Genomic DNA, 19,940 nt, shown 5'->3' with positions numbered 1-19,940 from the left:
TCTGTGGTGTTGAGTCACCTGATGCCAAGGACATTTTGCTGGTGACAAGATTCAGTCTTCATCATGTTAGTTGGAAAAACAACAGCAGCACAATCAAAATGTCCCAGAGTTCCTGGGATTGGTAAAAGTGAGAAAGATTTGCAGGGTCGGCTGAAGGATTCTTATCAGGAATAGTGTTTAATGGAGCATAGCTGAAATGTGAACGTGAGCCCTATCTCCAGGCACATGTGCTCTGCAGTTCTGCTGAGATTAATTGTGGCAGAGGGACCTTTTGGCATTTACGCATTTTGAAATGAGTTTTATTTAAATTGTAGTTGAATGAATGTTTGTTGGGGGTATTTGGATCTGGGGTTCTGTCTAGAGGTGTGTGTCCCTGACAAGTAGCAAAGAAAGTATATAGAACAAACCTTAAAATGAGCTCCCTAGGAAAGGAGAAGCTAGAGAGGCAAAACAGCTGATGTCAACATCAAAATCAGCAAGGATGTGGGATTTCTGTACTTAGGGAGGCATGTAGCGATAGCTGCTTGAAATTTGGGTGCTGTAACTGCATGAAGGATCTGCAGGATCCCCATCGCCTGCCTCTTCCCTCTCGTCACTGTGGCAGAGGGGTGCTCCCCCCGAGCCTGTCCTTCCCCAGCACACGTCAAGCGTTATCAGCACCTCGCCAGAAAATAATGGAAGGAAACTACAGTTCAGGTTGCAGAGCGTCACAGGGCTCTGTCGCTATTTCCTTCGCAAATAGTAGCTGGTAAATCCAAATCCTCTGGAGTCATGCAAGCAGACAAGCCTGCACAGAGCCCTCCAGCGGGGGAGGGGCAACAGCAGGTGAAAGTGGGTGCTGGGTCCTGGCCAGCCCTGGCCAGCTGGTGCCAGCAGGCACATTGTGCTGGCTTTGTGTGCCATTGCCTCGGCAAAGGGCAAAGAGCCGTTTCTGAATTGGAGGAGTTTTCTCACCTGGTGAATGATGCAGTTGCCCTGTCTGGGGAAGCCCCTCGCGTGGTGGAATGGCATCACGCCCAGCACCTCGTCCCCTTACAGCGGTGGGGTCAGCAGCTGCCAGGTGAAGAACCAGTGGCATGGGAGATGGGTGGGGAGCAGCCTTGTCCCACGGGGCTGGACTCATCCTGCGCCCCGCAGTGCTGGTGTCTTGGCCATGCTCCACACATCAGGACACTTCCTGTCTCGTTTTTTGTCATGAAGGGCCCTGCTGTGTTCAGGACAGCTTGAAAATGTGGTGGCGGGACTCTCCTCCCAGTACACTAGCATCCCTCCTCTGGGCTTGTCCCTACCCCAATGCCATTCAAAGCTGTGGTGCGGAAGGAGTGATGGTTCACCCCAGATGTGTTTTCAGCTGGAGTAATCTGTGACCAAACCCAGCACAGAAGTGTGATTTCTTCTTGTTTGCGAAGCTGCAGCAAGGGGAGCGTGGCGGCGGGCATGCTGTGGGGGGAGCAGGAGCACGAGGAACAATTCTGTTTTCTTCATGGGGGGCCAAGTGGGACATAGACGCAGGCTCAGGGATGGAAGGCAAGAAGCTTCCTGGTGGTTGCCCTCCAACCTTTCCCTCGGTGCCACAGATTGAGCCTCTGCGTGGGCCACTGGAGGGGGGCACCCTGCTGACCATCCGTGGGAGGAACCTGGGCCGCCGCTTCAGCGATGTCCTCGACGCCGTCAGGATAGGCAGTGTGCAGTGCGCCCCGCTGCCCAACAGATACATCGTCTCTGAGGCGTGAGTGTCGGAGGAGCCGGGCAGGGGAAGTCTCTGTCCCCATCCTGTCCCTCCCTGTCCCCATCACTTGCCCCGTTCCTGCCTGCCAGCTTCAGGCTGCCTGGCACCGCACCCAGGTGGGACACGGGTGCCCTCAGCCATGCACGGGGCAGCGGGTGCCCGCGCACAGCAGGTGCCAGGCAGGGCACAGAGGGAGAGGAGGAGGAGGAGGCCATGGGCTCTGCCCCTCCGCTCTGGTGGAACAGCCCCTCCACCCCCAGCTCCTGCTGCCAACCTCCTCTTTCCCATCCGCAGGATTGTGTGCCAGACTGGAGAGGCGCAGGAGGCATTTTCAGATGTGGTGACGGTTAACGTGAGCCGGGAAGGGAAGTCCAGGGAGCGGTACGCCTACGTGGTGAGTAGCTGCTTGCTGGGCGTTCCATTGGTGATGCCTGCAGCCCCTGCACTCCCAGCTGCCTTAGAAAGACAATGTATGACCAAGCGTATTGGGGTCCTTGAGGAGCAGCTGATGTGTCTCCTCACCTGTGGTTTCCTGAGTGAGGGCTGGCAAACCCGGGTTTGAGCATAAGGGGCAGGATGGCAGCCAGGTTCTCGTCGGGCACAGCCTTGCTCCCGTCTCAGCTCCTGCAGTGGTTCATCACTCATCCTGGCTGTATCGCCGCCTCTCCTGCTATAAAAAGGAGCTAGTTTTTCTTCCTCTTCTGTTGCTAATGTGCCATTAGAACCTGTGAGATTTTTTTGAGGCTTGCAATGTCTCTTTGTGCTAAGTAAGTTACATACCACACACTCACATTATTTAGAATGGGTATTTTCTGCTGCAGATAGTCTCATTTTTTGCATGAGAATAATGTGTAGGGATTAGACTTGAGCTAACCCTGTGTCATTATACAAAGAAAAGCCCTTTATAGCTTTGTACTGTACCATCTCATAAAGATAACTTTCATCTCTGTAAACCTGAAACAAACCCATGCATTTCTTCTCTTTCCTACAAGCACCCTTGTCTCTGGCTAGACGCTATTCACAGGCAGCCCCATGTGTCCAGGGCAAGCACAACAGGCCGGGTGCCAAGGGCATGCTGTTTACTCCGAGCCTTTGTGCTTCTGCTGTTGCTTTAGCTGGAGAATAGACTGTGCTGCAGTCTAGTGGCTTGAAAGACTTGAGCCCTCGGAAACAATATTTGATTCCTGGTAGCCATTGTGAGGAATTTAGGGCAGGATTGTGGGGTGCAGTCCACCACCCCATCCCCAGTCGCATGTTAGGGATTTAGTTCAGGGAGGTTTACACAGGGTGCAGCCAGCGCGGGCTTGGCACATCCCGGCGCCCTGTAGCAGAGCCAGGTCTGGCAGCGCACATGGAGGGCAATGGTGCGGCGAGGGCTGCCAGGCTTGGCTCAGCAGTAGTTCCCAGGAGGATGCTTGCTGTGGGACCCATCTCCATTGTTTCCAGGCATCCATGTGCACACCCAAAACATCTTAGAGATCCAGCAGTCCAGAGTGGGGCAGGGTACCGCAGGGGTACGACCCAGTAACAGGCGCTGGGTTTGGGATTTCTGGCAAGTTGCCATCAGGATGTGTACGCTGGCTCACTGCTGGGCTGGTGGTCTGGTTGGCATTGACAAGGGCCCGAAGAGTGGGAAAGGGCTGGGTGGCTTCTTTGCTGGCCTTCAGCGTGCAAGGAAAAGCCCTGTCAGGAGACACCTGTAAAAGCACCAGTGCTAAACAAAGCCAGAGGAGCAAAAGCCAGTTGCTGAGCTCAGATTGGGTCCATGACAGCTCTGTGCTGGCAGCTCCTGGGCAGGCTTAGGGAGAAGGCTATCCTCCCAGGAGGCAGAGAGGAGCTGTTTTCCGCTCAAGCGATGCGGCAGAAAGCTGTCTTGTGGCTGTTTATCTCAGCCAGGCTTGGGGAAGAGATGAGAGAGTGCTCTCCTTTGTGCATACGTGTGTCAGGGAGTGAAGGTGCAAGATGTGTAGCTGGTGGTGTGTTCCACACTGACAGTGGCTTCTGCACCATTTGCAAACTAAGCAATGGTCTTTAGTTTTCTTGATTCTCCTCTCACAGATGATGGCATGAAGATGGAGTAGAGTACACCATGCAAGGCTGGTCGCGGTGAGACCTGTGCTTGAGCACTGATGATAGCAGTTTACCTGAAAAACTTTAAAAGCCCTTTAGATCTGCCCTTCCAAAGAAGGTCCTTTGTAAAATCCCAAATACTGTTTGTATGCTACATCTTTCAAAGTCCCTGTTAGACGTACCTAGAAGAGACAGGATTCAGCTGTAATTTTGCTGAGGTGGAGGGAGAAACGTGATCGAGAGGCTTTTCCAGGACATTATAGCAGGCTACAGATGAGCTGAATTTGCAAAAGTTGCAGTGGAGGCAATTGGTGCTGGCATTGCACCGAGAGCAGCAGCCACTGGCTCTTGCTGAGGGGAAGAGCTGGAGGGCTTTGGGGAACGTGAATAATCCTCTCTGCTGTTGTAACTGCACATTTGGATGCATAGGTTAGGGGCCAAGGGCAGGAGACAGCTGCCTGCAGACACTCAGAGAAATACAAATTAACAAAGTTAATCCTGTGAAAATGGGTAATGATCAGAAACAACAGAGGAAATGGCTGTAGAGGAGTAAAGTAGTTCTGGGTGTAGGACCAGGGCAAGGATAGCCATTGATAAGCGTGTTTGTGTGGCTGGGATGGAGTGGGAAGGACGCTGGCACCAGGCGGTACAAAGCAGCTTAGCCCGTGTTCCTCAGCCCGCCCTGGTGGGGTTTGGCACTGCAGCTGCGGCGAAGGACGGGCTGCAGCAGCAAGCAGGCTTCAGCCACACTCCACAGCCCAGCAGGTCTCGTGCCTCCAGGGTTTGTGGGGTTTGATATGGGGAATTACCAAGTGCCTTACGAAAGCATCTTGAAATAATTATTTGCTCTGCCCTTGGTGTCCTGTTCAAACCAGAGCAGGGAAGTTGCCCAACAGACTCTCCTGGGGCACTCTGTGTAGCCGACATGAGGGTTCAGCGCTGCATTAGTTATCAAAGCCTCAAGCTCATGAATCTCAGGAAGATTTCCAGGGCCTGCAAAGGCAGATAACATACATGCTGATTTCTGCTGAAAATGGCGAGGGGCAAGGTAACTTCTCCCTTGGATCCTGTCACCTCAAGAGTTTCAGATTTGAAGCTTCCTTTAAGGAGTTTGATATTCATTTATCTAGACCCAGGTGGCTCTTTTCACAGATCTCAAGGCCATCATCCAGCAGAGCTTTAGCATTATCTTCACATTCAGGAGGATGGGTCTGGAATGGCAGGGATGGTGGGAGCTGGAATGAATGAGAAATTTCCTGTTGTTGACCAACCCTGAGCTGTCGCTAGCTCTGGACCCTCCCTTGGAAATCTGAAGGGACTGGTGGGACCCTGGATTCCCATTTGGACTCATGTCTCATCTACTGTATATAGAGATTGCAGAGTCACAGAGGTTTTATATAAACTTACTCCTCAGTGGTTGTATCTCTCCCCTTGTTCTGAAACCTTGCCAGCGAAAGCTTTTGCTATGCTGCTGTTTCAGAGCCTCACAATACCAGATATTTAAATTTACTGAGGCAATTTCCATGTGCAACGTGGAGTATCCAACTGTGGAATTACCAGGCTAGAAAACAGATTTCCCCTTTGTTTTCAGCTTCCTGTGGTGCAATCCATAGCTCCTGTGAATGGCCCAAAGGCAGGAGGAACCAGAGTGACCATCAGAGGCAGCAGGCTGGACGTTGGCTCTGAGCTCCGTGTCCTCGTCAATACCTCCAAGCAGTGCACTGACCTCAGGTGGGACTGAGTTTGGGGGCTGGCGCTGAACTAGGGACAAGAGCCAAAGCATTAGGCAGGGGATACTGTCCCCTAGGAGATCAGGAAGAGCTGGGGTTTTGGTGGGGGGCACCAGCACACGCTGCCGCTATGCCTGGGAGCCTGCATAGCATCCCCATCAGCCTGCTTGGCTGCTGCCTGCCCTTCCCAGCACCCCATTGGCCCAGTGCCGCTGGAGCGGCGAGGCAGAGCTGTGGCGTGGGTGTCTGACACAGGGTGGGGTGAGGTTCTTTGGCAAAGTGACTCTGCTGGTGTTGCCATGACATGGTGGCAGCGACCAGCAGCAGACCAAGTGCTTCTCACGCACCGTGCGCAGCACGCAGCCGGGCCCTTTGGGTGGTCTGGGACCAGGACCAAAACGCTGGGAGCGAAGAAGACGTGGGCTCTGTTCCCATATCTGCTGGAGGCAGAAGGCACCTGCACGCCTAGGGTCCCGCTCCCACAACAGCTTGCTGGTCAGAAGAATCCCCTCCTCCTGTATGTTCCTGTCTGACCAGTGGGAAGAAGTAGGAGCCTGCCCTTTCCCTTCGGCTGTATGGGAGATCAGTCTGGCAGGCTGGGGTGGTGTGTGCTGAGAAGTGCTCATTAGTAGGCCATGCAGTTAATAGGCAACGGGCATGTGACTGGAAGCTCCTTGCCTGTGTCTGCCATCTGCCTCGCTTCTGAGGTGGTGCTCAGGGCCACGGTGCCTGGCTCCGGCTGCTTTGTCCGCCACGGCTTTCTGCAGCTTACTCTGCCTTTCCCGGCGCAGTCGCAACGACAGCACCATCACCTGCACCATGCCGTCTGCGGAGCTCACCATGGCCGTGCGAATCTGCGTCCAGTTTGAGAACAAGTCTTGTGCCAGCTACAACATCACGTTCAAGTATGAGAAGAACCCGATTATATCAGACATCAACCCCAAGAAGAGCCAGATCAGGTGAGATCTCTCCCCCAGCAGAGACAGCTAAGTCCACCAGGTTTTGCCCTTCCTTTTGTGGCCTTTGTTGAGATCAGCCTCTTAATTTTTGCTGAATGCAGAAGTGAACAGTGCTCTCCCATCAAAGTGCAGGGCTAATAAGAGTACTCTGGTGTAGCCTGCTGCAGGCAAGGCGAGCTCACCCTGTCTGTGCTTGAAGCCACCTAGATGCAGAAGGTCCTGTGCACACCCTGTCAGGAGCCCCAGGCGTCAGTGAAGCACAGCCAGGAGGCAGGGTACAGTTTCACGGCCCCATGCCAGGCTGTTGTAGCATCCTGACTTCCATTTTGGAGCTGGCACATGTCTGCATCTGCCTGCAAAAGGGAGGGTCAGCTCCAGCTTGGTGTGAGAGGGTCCTGCAGGGACAAAGGGGCTCTCTCAGCCCTGGGCTTTGACACATTGCCTTGCAGACAGGTACAGAAGGGCACCCAGCGTGCTCTGGGGGTGCCCCAGCACTGGAGTTGAGGAGGTCTTACACACCAGGACTGTCCCTAGCTCATTTCAGTGCCTTTAGGACATGGGAAAAAGTTAGCCTTGGTAACGTGTTGTGTACACGTGGTGGGTGCTTTAGGGAGGTTCAGGTGGGGGTTACTCTGTGAGACCCTGAGGATTTTTCTTGGCAGTAAAACTGCTGGAGGATAAGCTGAGATATGTAATTTTGGATTTCAGCCTTCCTCAAGGTCACGGTATTTCATTTTTAAAGCGTGTTGCTTTTAATTTCATGTCTCTTCGTGGAGCTCTCAGACTTCTGTTCCTTTGGATACCATGGTGAAATCCCACCTTCCTCAGCTGCAGAGCCTGGAAAACCCAGGGCTGACCAACAAATCTAAGAGTCTAGTTCTTGTGCCTGCAGGACCACGGTGAAAGCGGCACGCTTAGGGTACAAGGGATGCAGCGGGCTCTGATGATCCGGTCCCCTTGGAGCAAAGCCGTGTCTCGGCATTCCCAAGCACAGCGCCAGAGATGCAGGCTGTGGGAACGCTAATGACAAGGCACAGCAGTGACTCAGCCAACCTCAGCTCCTAGCAGGCTGGCGAACCGTCCCAAGTGGTGTAAACGGTATCCAAACGCAGAGACAATGGAAGAATGCCACTGCCCGTATTCACAAGGGAAACCACCAGGGTATTTCTCCATCACCTTAGTCTGCTTCCTTAGTGTTTACAGCAGTTTCCAAATTTCAGACCACTGAGAACGTGACAGCCGCCTCTCTCTTCAGACTGCTCAGTAGCTCGTGTAGTCTGACTGCTCCGGCACTTTGCTGGGCTGTTGACCATTAGGGGTCCATAACTCGTGTGGAAACTTAGCTGGATCTGATTTATCTTGCCATAGTGCTAAAATAATCTGTGTAAGCAAAGTTTAAAAGAAAACAGAAGTTGTAAACTAGTCCACAGATGTGACAGGCTCTTAGAAACTTGGATCATAACTGTGTGGCAATAGCCACCGATTTCAGGAAATCTGACTCGCAGGTCTTGGGCCCAAGTCACGGTGTCTGGAGTGGTCTTTAGGTAACAGCATCTGTACGTCCTGACTGTTGCCTGGCAGATATGCCAAACACATCAGATGTGATGCAGAGGAAGGAGAAGGTAAATCTGGGGTGTAGCTTCTGCTGTCCAGAACAGACAGGTGGTGCAAGTTCTCCACCCTGTGTGCTGCCCAGCAGTATTGTGTGCATCAGGGCCTTCTCGTTACTGTCGTTAATTGACTGCACATTGAGAGGCCCACATTCCACATTCCCTAGGCACTGGATCCAAAACACAAAACAACTTTCACATTTTGATCTAAATTAGAAGTGTCTGGCAGATGCAGGATCCTTGTCAACCTTAAAGGGGTCTCTTCCCTCTCCAAGGCTTACAGTCTCTGTGGGGCAGGGAATATCTCCTGGCCCTTGCTGGCTGGAGGCCAGCCTTGTACACGGCCGGTGGCCTGGGCAACCTGCTGCGTACCCTGGCATGCAGAGGCAGGCTGCTCTGCTGGGGGGTGGCAGCAAGGGGGACACTGTGCTGCTGGGAGAGGTACCCCCTTCCCACTACAGCAGCTGCTGCTCCTCCTTCCTTCCCTGATGTCTTGGTAGCAGTGTGGATGCTTGCTGTAAGTGGGAAGGCGACTTTGGCTGCTGGGCTACGTTTTCTGCTCAAGCAGCTGGGAAGCATCCCTGGGAAAATGACAGTAGGGAGACCCAGCCCTTGCACCTCACTGCTGTGTTGTCCTCTGCAGTCACCCTCTCTTTCTTCCCTTCTCCTCAAAGCGGGGGCAGGACCATCACCCTGGAAGGAAGAGGCTTTGAGCTGGTCCAGAACGTGTCCATGGTCGTGCGTGGCATTGGCAGAGAGCAAACGGTGGGTGTCTGGGTGGGCTGTCGCCCGGTAACTGGGAGCAGGGCTGCGTGCCTGGTGCCTGAAGGCGTTCAGGGTGTGAAGCTGAGGCTGTAGCCCATGCTGCGCATGAGGCTGGGAGCAAGGCTGGGTGGGAGTGCTTGGCATGTCCGTTGTTTGATATGCATGCTCTCTCCTGCTTTCAGAGGTGTAAGGTTCACACCGACACCACAATCACCTGCCCCTCTCCGGCTGCCTCCAACATCACTGTGGGGAGCAAACCCGCACCCGTCGATTTCTATCTCAACGGTCGCCTGTATGCAGACGACCATCTGGCCCTGGATGAGGAGATGTACCCTGAGGAGGCTCTGCACGTCAGCAAGTTCAGCCTGGAGTACTATACTGACCCCCAGTTCTTCACAGCCAAGAAGGAGAAGTGGATCAAGCACCATCCTGGCGAGCCCTTAACTCTGGTTATACACGTAAGAAAGCAGTGCTCACAGCTCTCCTTCTTTTGGGGTCTGGCCTGCGCCCCGCTGGGAAGCTCTTCAGTCCCAAATATGAGCACAGCAACTGTCCCCACACACAGGGGAGAGAAGTGGGTTGGGGGAGGCTGGAGGAGGCAGGAGCCACACAGGAGCAGGCAGTTCTTGCTCAGCCTGCTGCACCTGCATCTTCCTTCACCAGGAGAGGCAGCCTGACCTGAGGATGCCCTTTGAGGCATGACAACAGAGAGCTGTGTTTGAAGGATGTAATAGCAAGAGCTAAATAAAATACTGGACATATGAAAAAGAATGATAATGCACTGGCCTGAAATCAGGCAGGTACTCCAGAAGGTCCTGACAATAGATATTTGTTCCTGCAGAAACAGGTTGTGCATTCTTCCCTTCTGGCCACTGAATTCAGCTCAGTTAACAAGGAAGTTGGGGTGCAGCAATTGAGTGGCTTGGACAATGCGCAATAGTAATTCAAAGGCCATTGTTCACTGCAGGATATCCTCACTGGCTGCAACGTGCTTCAGAAACGCACTCCCCCTTTCTCAGGCTCTGCAGACGCATCCCCTGGCTATCTCCTCTGTTGTACATCCTTCCACCCTCCCAGGTGGGCGCTTAGATCCTTATCTGCAGTGCACAGCAGGGCAGATCAAAAGCAGATTTTTCCAGGTTCCATGAGGGGCTTGCTCGTCCCCTGCCCCATGCTGAGTGAGGAATGGGAAACAGGAAAATGGGGAATGGCCCGGTTCTGCGTTTCCTATGGAGTGCTGGAAAAATGTCCTTGGTGAGGGAGAGAGTCCTTCCGGGTCTGAAAAACTGCAGGGAATAAGAAAAGCAAAGCAGGAAGATCCAGTGCAATTCTGACTGCTACTCTAAAGACTGACATCCTGATTCTATTTTTGTCATTAGAAAGAGCCTGACAGCCTGGGCCTGGAAAGCAATGAGTACCAAGTGAAAATTGGCCTTATCTCGTGTGAGATACAGATTGTTTCAGACAAAGTCATCCACTGCTCTGTCAATGAGTCGCTGAGCACCTCGGAAAGACAGTTGCCGGTGACGGTGAGTCCCAGGAACCCACAGGCTTGGAGCGCGGGGCAGGCAGGGTCCCTCTTGCTGACCCTGCGTGCAGGTGGCATGGGAGGGCAGCACCGGGCGCGCTGGCGGGCACTTCACACAGCGCCGCAGGGATGGAAGGGTGGACAGCACTGGCTGCCCCTGTGGCTGTCCCCAGGGCAGCTCGCTGGTGGGACGCAGGCTATGGCTGCCCCGAGTCACGGTGAGGGGCTGCCACCCTCTGAACCAGGGGGCACCGGCAGCTGCCTGCTGGGTTAACTGTGCCGTAAGCTGGCAGGGGAAGGTTTTGTCAGTTCTTGTAAGGCACTGTGAAATCCCAAGCATGTGAGTTTTTAGTCATTTGCAGTCGGTTTGGGGATTTCCATGCAGATTTCAGTCAGCTGGCCTCCCACTGCCAGTGGAAGAGCTACCAGTGGACATGAGAATTTGGCCTGCACTGCGCTGCAGGAACCCACTGGAGATGGGTCCCTGTGTGTGACGAGGTGGGCAGGAGGAGCTTGCAGGGCTGGGAAGTTTTGTGGTGCTTCCCAGGGGCTGCTGTTTTGTCACTGCAAAGAGGTCGATGTTCAAGGCTGTTGTTCTTGCTTTGTGTCTGCAAGATTCCAAGACTGTTACTGTCCTTTTTTCCACAAAGGGCTTGGTTTAACTGTTCTGCTCGCCCTTAGTTTCCCTCATGTCCTATGCAGCCCGTTGCCACACAGGGATGTGACTGTGGCTCTGCATATCTGGAGAGCAAATGCCTCCGTCTCCATGGTCTGAGACCCTGCAGCCCCCTCCCAGTCTGTGTGCTGTAACAGTGAATGGGTGGGAGCCTGCAGCATGGGCAGGGAGGAGGAGGAAGGCTGCGAAGGGAGCTGAGGAGGTTGTGGACTTGGCGCTGCTTGGAAGAAAGGCAGGAAGATGCCCCAGCAATTCGTTGACAGGGCTATCCAGTTTACCGGTTACGGTCTGTGGTACGCGAAATTCTGTTGCAAACATGGAAATGCAGAAGTAGCAGAATTTCCCAAGTGATTTTAATGGAAATTTTGAATAGGGTAATTTTGCTTTTAGTAAGAACTAAGAAACAGGGAAATCCCTTTGGGGAAGAAAAGGAATTTATGAGTTTGCTAGTCTTGGTTTGACATAAAACATTCAGGGCAGTGCCCTAGTAGGTCCCTAGGAAGCATGAGAATGATACCCAGCCCTAAAAGATCACATACCTGTTAAGAGGGTACCAGCAGTGAGAGTGCAGCTAAATAATCAACTTGTATTCATGCCTGTTCACACTTGTTAAACCTTTGTATGTGGTTTGAGTTACCGCCTGCTGGACATTTCATAGGCAACAGCTGCCTTTATAACATACTTGTAATAGCTTTGATAACACGGGGCCAGACTTGTGCAGTGGCCCCTGCCTGATTTGTGTCAAGGATGGTTACCAAGGGCTGCAGAAGCCTTTCCTGCTGGTGCAAGTTTTCTCTTCTGGCAAGCTGAGATGCCTGCTGTTGTGACTGCCCAGTTTGTCCTTGTTAGATGGTAGAGCTCACATCTGCACCCATCGGAGTGCAGGAAGACAGCCCTTTAAAATGTTGATCTTAATTCTGACTGTGATTTTGAGTATGCCCGTTCCTCAGAGGTGTTCTTAGGCCAGGTCCATGTTAGCAGGTCACACAGAGCAGCAAGAGCTTTCTGTAGAGAGAAGGAGCCAGTGATGAAGATGGGGCTCCTCATCCTCCCTGTGTTTTGGGGTCACTTTTGAGTAGCTCTTCTGGAAGCGCCTTATGTGAGCTGGAGCTTTGTTTTGGTCTGGTTTAGTCCTAGGAGGGTCCCGTTCACACCCTGGGAGGCTGCTACATCCTGTAAGCCAGAGCACAGTTCCCGGTGACACCTGAGGTGGCCCCAACAGCTCTTCCCAGGAGCGGGGTGTCCTCCAGTCCCGGCCTCTTCTGCACCCGCTGCCAGGTGCTGGTCACAGGCACTGTTGCCATTTAACCTGCAGCCTGATTAATTCCCCTTATAAAAAATTGCATTGAATAGACCTGTCCAAATAAATCAGAGCAAGCTTGCAGAGGCCTTCAAACCCAATTTTGTTCATGACCAAACTGTTTAAACACTGAATTAAACAGCAAGCATGGGATTTCTCCTCTGGAAAATGGAAGAGGTTGAGTTGGTGGGGAAACAAAAAGACTCAAAATGCATCCAGGACTTGCCTCATTGCAGTATTTCAGACGAAAGAGATGGAAATCTTGATGCTAGGCAGGGTGCTGTACAGACTGTCAAACAAACCTCCATAGATGCTTGTGTGGTGCTTGTGGCTTCTCGTCCTCATTCAGCATCTCTGCTCCCAGCCAGCATGCATTGGGGATGAGACTGAAGCTCTTAGTGTTGGATACTGCCAGGAGGCACCACCCCAGAAATCACCAGCACCAGAGTCCGTCTGAGGGGTGGTCCAAGGGCACACTAGGGCTTAGAGCCACGGGAGCCAGGCTGCATGGTCCAGCAGCAGTGGTCGGAGGCACAGAAGGTTTCCCTGAGCCTGGGTGAAGGCAGCCAGCATTGCCCACGGCAGGGCAGCCCTCCCGTGCAGGGGCAGAGCTCGGAGCTTATCCACATGCCTTCAGCTGGCAGCATCAGTTCCCCACCAGCGCTCTGCAGAGCAAAGGCTTGGATTTCCCAGCAGGCATGGAGCTGTGTTTGATGCATGCTGTTTGATGTGTGGTGCGATGGGCCTGGTTGCGGCGCTACTTTGGCCCAGCTGTTGAGAGCTGGCTGTCATTTAACCACAGTATGCACCTCTCCCAGAGCTGTTCCATGACACAGATGTAATCATAAGATTATTCCATCTCTTCCCTACCTCATTTCAGGGGTTTTCTTTTTGCTCAAGTTCCTCTCACTTCTCATTCCTTGAGAGAAGTGAAACTCACATTTCCAGAAGCAAAAGACTTGCATGGTCATGAGTTTTCCTTATCAGATGATGCTGTTGAACCCTTTCATCCCAGGGGCCTAAAGCACTGTTCATAAGCAGCGCTGAGTAAACTCGCCAGCCTGCCTGTGATGTGCGTTGGCCTCTCCCCTTATAGCGATCAGGAGACCGAGGAACCGAGCTCAAGTTGTTCATGTTGGGTGTCACAAGAAGTACAGGTTGGGAGTAGAGCCAGCACCTCCTGACAACCCATCCACTGCTTTAGCCACAAGATCATTACTCATCTCTGGTCTCATTATTATTTATTTTTATTCCCTTACTTTATTTGTATTTCAAAGACTTTAAAGGTTCTTTAGAAAGAGCTCCTTCTCCTGAGTGGCAGCAGTTCTGCTTTTGGCGGAGAAAGGAGAGTGCAGCTGGGATTCAAAGGCCATTCAGAGGCATAACAGAGTTGGATGATTAATGGAAGTGGTTTTCTAGTAAAAGTAGTAGAGGCACTACTGTATGGTGCGGTGAGCTCTCTCAGAAAGGGTCGTCTCATGCTCTGGGTGAGCATGGTGGGGCCGTGACGTGGGCTGGAGCCTGTGGCTCTGCCACCAAAGCCTGTCAGGGGTGCCTAGGCTGGCCACTGCTGCAGTATCGCAGCCTGCTGTGAGCCGGCCTCAGCTTTCCACCAGAGCACACACGAAGGGAATTGGACTCTTCTGAGACACACAAAGTACCCCAGCCAGCCTCCCTGCCAAGCCTGGTGGGCTGAGCCAGCGTGCTTTGTACATCCTTGGGTGAAGGTCTGCCAGGTGCTGCCCCATAGTCAGTCCCTCCTTGTTCGACCTCTGAGCTACTTGGTAATATGCTGATCAGCTGCTGCTTCTCCACCTTCCCTAGATCCAAGTTGGAAAGTTCAACTACACAATTGCGATGCTGCACCTTGGGGGAGGAGAGACCGCAATCATAGTCTCCATTGTCATCTGCAGCATCTTGCTGGTCCTCTCGGTCGTAGGTAAGGGAACAGAACAGTGAGTTTCCAGGCTGTCCCGAGGGTTTTTTCTCATTGCATGCAGAGGGGTGAAGATGACTCACTCATACATTAGGAAACCTCTGAGTACTGCAGTTCTGCAGTATCTGAAACTTCTCCAGGTGCAGCAAGTAGCTGGCCCTCTCTGTACGGGGACGAAGCCAGGATCAAAGCTTCCTGCAGCGTGGAGCATTTGCTGGGTGAATCCATCATTCAGCTCTGTTGCTTGAGCCTGTGGTTATTTATAAACTTACCCTTTTCCCCAAACACCTAGTAGCTACTATAATACAAAGTAAAGGGTGTGAGAAACTGGTCTTGGACTTGTGCTGACTTGAACAGGGCTCACTCACAGGCATGACTGTCCCAGAGCATCCTAAAGGTCCATCTAGCCCAAGGTCCTGTCATCAGTAACAGCCAGTGATAGGCACCTGGCAAAGAGCATGAAGAACAGAGCAAGCATCTTTTGCTGCAGATCTGGAGCAGACACAACAGTTTGCTAACCTTGCTGGAAGCCGTGCAACACACCCGTGTCCTCTGGCTAGGGTGTCTTCTCATTGCATGCCCAGAAGGGCTGTGCAGCAAGAAACCTGTCAGCTCACAGCAAATGAGGTGTTTCTGGTAGGGATTTAATTTATTTTTAATAAAGGTTACAATGCACGCTATTTATTAAATGCACCACCCATCCTTAAAACATATTCCTGGAGGCATGGGAAGACTGTCAGACATGAACACTGTGATACAGGTGGTAAATGTCTTAAAATCTGTATTAATCAGCTGGAATACATTAACATACAGTAAAGCTGAATATAGACAGCCCAGACCTAAACTGAAGATGACAGTTAAAACATGACCATTAAATTCCAGCTGGTTCTGCTTATTTACAGATAATCAGCAACTGCCTGATCAGTTACTGGTCTTGTAGGTGTTAAACCAACACTGAGTTTAGCTTTCTGCACCCGTGTCAGCAGAGGACTATACTGATCCCAGCTGCAGCTGCTCCTAAGCCCTAGTCCAAAAAGCTTGTTCCCTTCCTCTTTTCCAGCTCTCTTTGTGTTTTGCACAAAGAGCCGCAGAGCGGAGCGCTACTGGCAGAAAACCCTGCTCCAGATGGAGGAGATGGAGTCGCAGATCCGGGAGGAAATCCGCAAAGGTAAGCTGCTCTGCGCCGGGCACCGAGGGGGAGCCAGAACTAGGAGATGCTGGGATAGCAGGCTTGAGGCTGCTCACCTTCTGCTCTGTAGAAGTTTGTAGAATTATTTATAGGAGAATTTCTGTCGTTGCTGCTGAGCTTCAGCAGGGTTTGTGAATGAGGCTCAGTGGCTGGAGGTGTATCTCCTCTGCTGTCTTGCTGCCTGGCTTGGGCAAGCCACTGATTGTCAGTGCCGCTGATCTCCATGTCTCAGGGTTAATGGCCCTTGGCCATGTCAGGGGGTTGCTTGAAGGCCCCACTGGTCTGTAGTGTGTTTTACAAGGGTGCAACAAAGACTGCAGCATGCTCCTGCTAGAGCAATGGGAGAAGCAGTCCCAGCGTCTGCATCTGCTGTCCCCACGGTAGGTGGCTGCAGCGCAGGCTGAGGTCCTGCTCCCATGGAGGCGGCTCTACTGGAGGCGGGGGATGTCCTCTCCACCGGCGCAGCGGGGCGTCATGTGCGGTGCTGACAGTTGAACCCTGGCAGTAATGTGCTGCTTGTCGAGAAACCCCTGCTTTAGCCCACTCGAGGGAGAGGCTCGAGGAGGCAGAGATGAGGCGTGCCACACTTTTCAGTGCCAGCCTGCTTACTGTCTCAGCTGGTAGAGTATCGGCGCTCTTACCATCTGTGGGTCTCTCTGTGTAAGGTTTTGCGGAACTGCAGACAGACATGACAGACCTGACCAAGGAGTTAAACCGCAGCCAGGGGATCCCGTTCCTGGAGTACAAGCACTTTGTCACCCGAACGTTCTTCCCCAAAGTAAGGCGATACCGCGTTTCACAGGCACCTAATCGCTCCCAGGTCTGTCCTAACCAGATCAGGGCTCTGCTTTCCCTCTGCTCAAGGGTTATTACAGTGTAACAAAATCATTCCGCTGTTATATATTCAGTTGTCACGTATTTCAGCCTCAATTATCGTCAAAAGTGGAAGCGCAGCTCCTGGGGTGTGAAGTAAGGTTGGGCTTGCTGGCACACGATGGGAGTCTGGTGGCGATACCGTCCTGGGAGCTGCTCTGGCTCACAGCCACTCCTCCTCTGAAAGCACACTCACACTCTGAAAGCTTGAGCAGAGATTGCTGGGGGCTCCCCACGGACTGCAGCGTCACCCCGCTCTGCTCAGCGGAGGCTGGAGGGTGGCTGAAGAGCACATCTGCCCTTGGCATTCAGGGAGAGGGGGCTTTTTGCACACAGCGTGCCACCGAGCATTCCCAGCTGCTGTGCCAGTCCTCAGGACCTCATTAGAGGTCTGTCTCCCCCTGTTTTTTCTCCTCTCTGTCAAAGGCTGGGTGCACGGTGCTCCCAGTAAGATGTCCCATGGGCACCCAGACCCAGGATCCTCCTGCAGGGCCACGCCAGACACACCGGTGCCGTAATTCCCATCACTGGCTGCTCCGCTGTGTCACTGTGCGCCCTCAACAGCGGCCGTATTTCACCCCTGAGGCAGTTGCATTTCAGTGGTGAGGAGTGAGATGATGATTTATGACTGTGGAGTGTTTCATTAGTAGTTACTAATCGGGTTTTTAAGTTATCCAGTGTCTATATATCTGCACGCTGGAGTCTTTAAGATTCAGGCTGCTATAAGAATGTTAGAGATTTAAACATTTTTCCCATCTGTTTCAAAAGTTACATATGTTAAAACACCCAGTACTCCTCTATTTTGACTTAGTCTTCTATAATGCTTTCTCTTCTGGGATTTTTCTAGCTGTCAAATTAGTCTATTTGCAGTCTCCCCACCCTAACAGCCTTGTGTCTGTGCAGACATCTGCCTCCCCCCATTCTTGTGGTGTTTTTTCATTCAAGAGGCTCTTGCGAAGTGTTTAACAGCTTTGTAAACCCTACCAATGCATTTCTTCATAATGGGTGGTCTTCAGTCCCGATGACATGTCTCTCCGTCTTGTTCCCTTGTGGTGCACGGCAAATGAGGAGGTTCCCGGCCGGGTGCAGCCACCCTTCCCTAACACTGTGCTTGGTTGCAGTGTTCCTCGCTCTACGAGGAGTGCTACATCCTGCCGTCCCAGCAGCTCAGCTCCCAGGTGGGCTCCCAGGTCCAGGAAACTCATCCGCTCCTGGTGGGGGAATGGAAAGTGAGTAACCCGCTAACAAAACAAATGCTTTTGAGTGGTTGCTAACTATGCTCGTGTGTGTTAACAGTGCCATGCGTTTTGTTGTGGTGCGTGGGGGTGCTCGGTCACTGAAAACAATTAACACCACCGTCCGCTCAGCTTTGGCTGAATGGAGAAGGCAGATCTGTGAATCTGCTCTCACATGAAGGAGCATTGTCCTGAGAGCCTCCCTGGCTCTGTTGCAGGCTCTTCTTCCTGGGTGTTACTGTATTATATGTCACTTCAGTCCCATACGCAGCTCATCATAAATTAGATTCCTCCCAACCAGGGACTTTGTAAAAGCTGTTATTGTCCCATAGCTGCATTTCATGCGGACAAGAAGTAGGAGTCAAAGAACCAGAGAATCACTCTAGGTTGGAAGGGAGATCTGCTGAAAGCAGCTCCAGCTAGGTGGCATTGCTGAAGGCCTTGTCCAGCTGTGTCAAACATCTTCAAGGATGGAAATCCCACAGCCTCTTGGGGCCCTGTTCCAGTGCCCGACCACCTTAAAGGTGGAAACTTCCTTCCTTATATTTAATCAGTGTCCCATGCTCCATCTGGTGTCCCTTGCCTCAGCACTGTCCCAGTGGAGCACGGGAGGCAGAGCCTGGGTCTGTTTTCTTTGCCCTCCCACAAGGCAGCTGAAGGTTGCAGCAAGATCTCCCTTTACAGCTTCATCTTAAGGCTGACCAAACCCAGCCCTCTCCGCCTGTGCCCACTGGCTGGTTTGGCAGCTCTCGGCTGCACTTGCTCTGGTTTGCCACCGTTTTTCTCATAGCAAGGAGCCCCAAACTGGCCACGGCACTCCAGGTAGCCTCACAAGTGCCAAACAGAGAGGAGCGGCCACTGCCACCGCCCAGCAGGGCAAGCTGCTTCTGATACAGCCGTGTGGTGCACGCAGTCATGCCCTCGCCGGGAAGGCCTGCTGCTGACTTGTGTTGAGCAGAGGGAGGAAGGGGTCTTCAGCTCAGTGCCTCCACCTTCAGCAGAGACATCCTTGCCGTCAGGAAGGATAAAAGCTGGAGGAAAAGAACAAGCAGGGTCTTTCTCACTCTGCTCTCTTATATTTTTCCTTAGATCCCTGAAAACTGCAGACCCAATATGGAAGAAGGGATCTCGCTGTTCTCCACCTTACTCAACAACAAGCACTTTCTCATCGTGTTTGTCCATGCTCTCGAGCAACAGAAGGACTTTGCTGTTAGAGACAGGTATGAGATTCAGAGCTAAAGACTTGGCAGCTGGAGGATACTGATTTATTCCTTCCCCGTAAGCGATCCAGGCTGTGTCTCGTGCCATGCATTTCAGTTGAAGGTTGGGTTACACTTGCCTCCTGCTTTTCTGTTAGAAACAGATGGCCATAAACCTCCATTATTCTGAAGAGCACCAAAAGGTACAATGAGCGACTCGCTCATGTTTTGTGTCCCTGAACACTTGGCTCACCAGTAAGAGGGTGCGTGTCAGCCCAAGATCCAGCAGCACTGAAAGAGGGTTTGAAGTTTTAATGCCATTGAGAAGGCTCATGAAAATTGTGTGAAATACTGCCTTCCTGTTTTGGGGGCTTTTTATGCCAGTCAGCAGTTTAGTCTTGTTGGGTTGGTGCTTGAGTCATCCACAATTTTGTGTTCCAGATGTAACCTGGCTTCCCTGCTTACTATTGCGTTGCATGGGAAACTGGAGTATTACACCAGCATCATGAAGGACCTCTTGGTGGATCTAATAGATGCTTCAGCTTCCAAAAACCCCAAGCTGATGCTAAGGAGAACGGAATCCGTGGTGGAGAAGATGCTCACCAACTGGATGTCCATCTGCATGTACAGCTATCTCAGAGTAAGAGAACCAGATGGCTGCTGTTGTGGGTGCGAGTCCTGCGCTGCATGTGGGAGGCGTGAGACAGCTGAGGACCTAAATACCTGCCAGCATTGCCACTTGAACGGTCATTAATGGTTGACAAACTCCAGTGTATTGAAAGGTTCAAGTGTAGAAAAGCAACCTTAAATTCAGTTGCTTCTCCACTTCTGCCCGGGGATTTGGTGAGATCAGACTTCTCAGCAGACCCTTCCCAAGGCCAGAGCACGAACTAACGTTTTCACCATGCTTTCAGGTGTTCACCCTTTCACCTAGGAGAGGTGAAAAATAACCAGAATGGCTTGAGGTTTTGGAAATGGTTCCAGTTATTTGTTGGTTTTTTCCCTGACCAGCTCATGCAGCCGTGCTGATGGTCACCAGCCAGTTCAGCACTGTCTGCCTCAAGCCCCAGCTGTCGGGAGGGTGCTGGGGCAGGGGATGCTCCATGTCGGTGCCTGTTGGTGTGGGAGGCATCCTCTGCTT

At 52.3% G+C, this 19,940-nt stretch overlaps 1 protein-coding gene across 1 annotated transcript in view; it reads left to right on the top strand.

The window, feature by feature from the left end:
* Nucleotides 1-19,940, top strand: part of PLXND1 (plexin D1) — an 83,751-nt gene that overhangs the window by 41,203 nt on the left and 22,608 nt on the right. Inside the window, exons 13-25 of the mRNA XM_080387541.1 lie at nucleotides 1,578-1,729; nucleotides 2,024-2,123; nucleotides 5,391-5,530; nucleotides 6,321-6,488; nucleotides 8,773-8,863; nucleotides 9,046-9,321; nucleotides 10,243-10,392; nucleotides 14,192-14,306; nucleotides 15,364-15,471; nucleotides 16,158-16,270; nucleotides 17,487-17,594; nucleotides 18,690-18,820; nucleotides 19,241-19,439. Of these exons, the coding sequence (XP_080243667.1) occupies nucleotides 1,578-1,729; nucleotides 2,024-2,123; nucleotides 5,391-5,530; nucleotides 6,321-6,488; nucleotides 8,773-8,863; nucleotides 9,046-9,321; nucleotides 10,243-10,392; nucleotides 14,192-14,306; nucleotides 15,364-15,471; nucleotides 16,158-16,270; nucleotides 17,487-17,594; nucleotides 18,690-18,820; nucleotides 19,241-19,439 (1,851 nt within the window). The remainder of the gene's footprint in view (nucleotides 1-1,577; nucleotides 1,730-2,023; nucleotides 2,124-5,390; nucleotides 5,531-6,320; nucleotides 6,489-8,772; nucleotides 8,864-9,045; nucleotides 9,322-10,242; nucleotides 10,393-14,191; nucleotides 14,307-15,363; nucleotides 15,472-16,157; nucleotides 16,271-17,486; nucleotides 17,595-18,689; nucleotides 18,821-19,240; nucleotides 19,440-19,940) is intronic.

The sequence above is a fragment of the Falco punctatus genome (genome assembly GCF_963210335.1).
Source record: "Falco punctatus genome assembly, chromosome: 4".
NCBI classification, from domain to species: domain Eukaryota; kingdom Metazoa; phylum Chordata; class Aves; order Falconiformes; family Falconidae; genus Falco; species Falco punctatus.
Note: the sequence above shows the minus strand (reverse complement) of the source record. Positions and strands in the feature narration are given on the sequence as shown.